This window comes from Lipotes vexillifer, unplaced genomic scaffold, assembly GCF_000442215.2.
Source record: "Lipotes vexillifer unplaced genomic scaffold, Lipotes_vexillifer_v1.1 scaffold539, whole genome shotgun sequence".
In the NCBI taxonomy this organism is placed as follows: domain Eukaryota; kingdom Metazoa; phylum Chordata; class Mammalia; order Artiodactyla; family Lipotidae; genus Lipotes; species Lipotes vexillifer.
Window position 1 is genome coordinate 326,747 of NW_006789542.1, and position 2,786 is coordinate 329,532.

General features: G+C 63.1%; 1 protein-coding gene across 1 annotated transcript in view; it reads right to left on the reverse strand.

Moving 5' to 3' along the window:
* Positions 1-150: 150 nt before the first annotated feature.
* The window catches only part of DLEC1 (DLEC1 cilia and flagella associated protein), a 93,592-nt gene continuing 90,956 nt past the window's right edge, over positions 151-2,786 (reverse strand). Inside the window, 5 exon segments of the mRNA XM_007462718.1 lie at positions 151-268; positions 353-476; positions 695-848; positions 1,608-1,769; positions 2,730-2,786. The exon segment at positions 2,730-2,786 is cut by the window's right edge and continues 21 nt beyond it. Coding sequence (XP_007462780.1) covers positions 151-268; positions 353-476; positions 695-848; positions 1,608-1,769; positions 2,730-2,786 — 615 coding nt within the window.

A 2,786-nucleotide genomic window follows, 5' to 3' on the forward strand; every position in this document is an offset into this window, starting at 1 on the left:
GGGGGCGGGGGGGGGGGCGGGGGGAGGGCGGTCCCTCCATCCCAGGCTGTTCAGAGGTCCTCCAGTAGGTGCCCTTGCCCAGTAAACCCGCTCCATAGCTCTGGGCCGTGTTTATTTCCACTATTGGGGGTTGAGGGCAGAGGCTCAGAGCTAGTAGGGTGATGCATATCTCTCGTCGTATGAGCCTTGGCCCCGGAGCCGCAGGGTGCCAGATTTCTCACCGAGCATGCCTTCCACCACCAGCGTGGACTCGTACAGCTCACAGCTCCTGTGGGGAGCAGGGGCTGAGATGAGTAGGGGGCCCTGGGCCAGGGCTCCAGAGGCAGCACCAGCGAGGCTGGGAGGGCCGTACCTGGCGGTGAAGGAAACCTGGAGGGGGACGGAGGTGGGGGGTGCATTGATCGGTCGTGCCTCCAGCAGCCCGCTGCTTGGGGATACCCTGAAGGCAACAGGGTCCTTGTCTGGCTTCTGCTGGCCTGCGTGAGGGGAAGGGGACATGCAGGAGCGCAGCCAGCTCCACGCTCGGCCCCCTGCCTGCATCTTGGGGGTGCGCCTCTGCTCCTGCCCACCTCTGCAGGAATTCTCAGGTGGGCCCATCCCTGGGGAGCCAGCCTGCAGGGACAGGGCACGCAGGCCCCTTCTTGGGGGTCTCGGCCCAGCCGCACGGGGGAGGAGGGAGGAGGGCATGGCACACCTGTCAACACGGCCCAGTAGCTCCGGGAGCCGCTCAGGTTCATCAGGTAGACCTCCCGGACGCGGCCCTGGTTCACGAAGCAGGTCCCGAAGTCCACCCAGCTGGTGGAGAGCTGCAGCTCGGGCACGGCCACGATGGCCCGCAGGGGCACCACCTTAGGGGGGACAGAACCTTTAATTTGGTGGTGACTGGGTGACCATACCCACTCCCTCTGGGCTCTGAGTCAGGGACACAGGGGCCCTGCCGACCCCAAGTACTGCAGCTTCTGAGAGACGTACAGGCAGCACCACAGCTGGTGGAAGGGGGCCAGCACTGTCATCTAAAGCCGGGGGATTCTGGGCAGGAAAAGGGCCAGGAAGGTGCTATCTGCTCCCCTCTGACTCCCCTGCCACCCTTGCCCTGGATCCAGCTCTGTGGTTTCTGCTCCCTGGTTGGGCCACCCTACTGCCTTCCTCTCCCCTCTCATCTAGCCCTCTGCTCCCCTTGGGCTCTGGGCCATCTCACCTTTTCCCTTGGCCTCTCCAACTCAGGGCAGGAGGGGCTGTGGTGTGGAGCTGTCACAGTCCACAGAACAGGAACGAGGCCTGTGGTATATTCTCACCTGGTGCTCGCAGTCCCACACAAGCCCAGGAGGCGTCCCTCAGCTGCTCAGTCCCCACCCATCAGGCCATTCCCTTGGCCTGGTTTCCCTTCTCTCTGTTAAACAGTGTGCAGGCTTCGCATGCCACCACCTCTTCCAGGAAGCCTTCCCTGATTTTGCACCCTACAGCACCCCACCTCGCTCTGAGCTCCTAAGACAGGTAAGGATGGATGACCCACATCTCTCCACATGCCAGGCCTCTTCCACGGCAGACAACTGGGGTTTGTCCTCCTCTGACCCCACCTGAACACGTGAGGCAGGCCTGGGACTCACCTGAGTGGTCTGGTTGCTGTATTCCAGAAGCAGATTCTGAGTGAAGACCATCTGTTTCTCTCCACTCGCGCTCTGCTGAATGTCCACTCCAGGCAACATCTGGTCAGCCGGGAGCTTCTGATAGGAGAGCAGCTCCAGGGAGAGGGAAAAGGACACGTTCACCTGAGCAGATGTGGACAAGCCGTCACCTCAGACTGCTGGAGGTGGGCGGCAGCCTCCCCGCCCAGAGCTCCGTCCTTCCCTCCCGCGGACCCTGCCTGGTGCATTCACTCCTCACACTGTGCTGCCCTGCTCCCTGCCCAGCACCCGCCAGTACTGGGGACAGGGCTGAGCGGCCCTTGGGAGCTGAGAGGCTGGAGGATTGGGCGGCTCCACTCGCGTGACCAGGGCTGCGGGCAGGCCCGTAGGCCCAAGTCAGGCCTGTAGGCCCAAGTCAGGCCTGTGTCTTTGTCCTTTGTGCAGTCAGCTTTGCCTTCCTCAGGGGCCACCCTGGAGGCTGTGGGGAGGGGGCTGGGGGAGCATGAGTGGGTATCTGGGGGCCAGGGTGTAACTTGGGCCCAACAGGATGGGGCTTGTACATGGGGCTCCCCAGCCCAGGTCTGTGGACCCAGCTCCACAGATTCATCCAAGGCACCTGTTAGGAAAACGGGTTCCTGGGCCTCAGCCCAGATCTCATCTCTGGCAGTGGGGCCTGGGGAACTGTGATCCTGGTGTGCCTTATGTTTATGGAAAGATGGTGATGAAACCCTGGGTGAGGGCACACGAGAAGGGGGGGGTCTGTGCCGCATGAAGGTGCTCGCAGGACCAGGACACTGGCGGAGGGGACGAAGAGCGGGGTCTGGTGTGTCTGGGACTCGCGAGTGTCCACATTGATAGGTCTGGGCGTTCCTGCGCGTGGAGGGCCCCTGTGCGGAGGGGTTTGCTGGACATGGTGCGTGTGATGGGTGTCCGCCCCTGAGCGCACAGCGCACGGCGGGGCCAAGTGTGTGGTTCGTGTGTGGACACCACTGTGTCTACGTCCAGACCTGGAGGGTGCTGTGTGCGCAAACGTGAGAGGAAGGTGAGCCCCAGCCCAGGTGAGTGTGCCCACTGTAGGCAGGGACCACAGAAGCTCCCACTGACCAGCATGTTCTCCTGTGGGTAGAGTACCAGCTGCTTGCCGGCTGCCGCTGTCCCCTC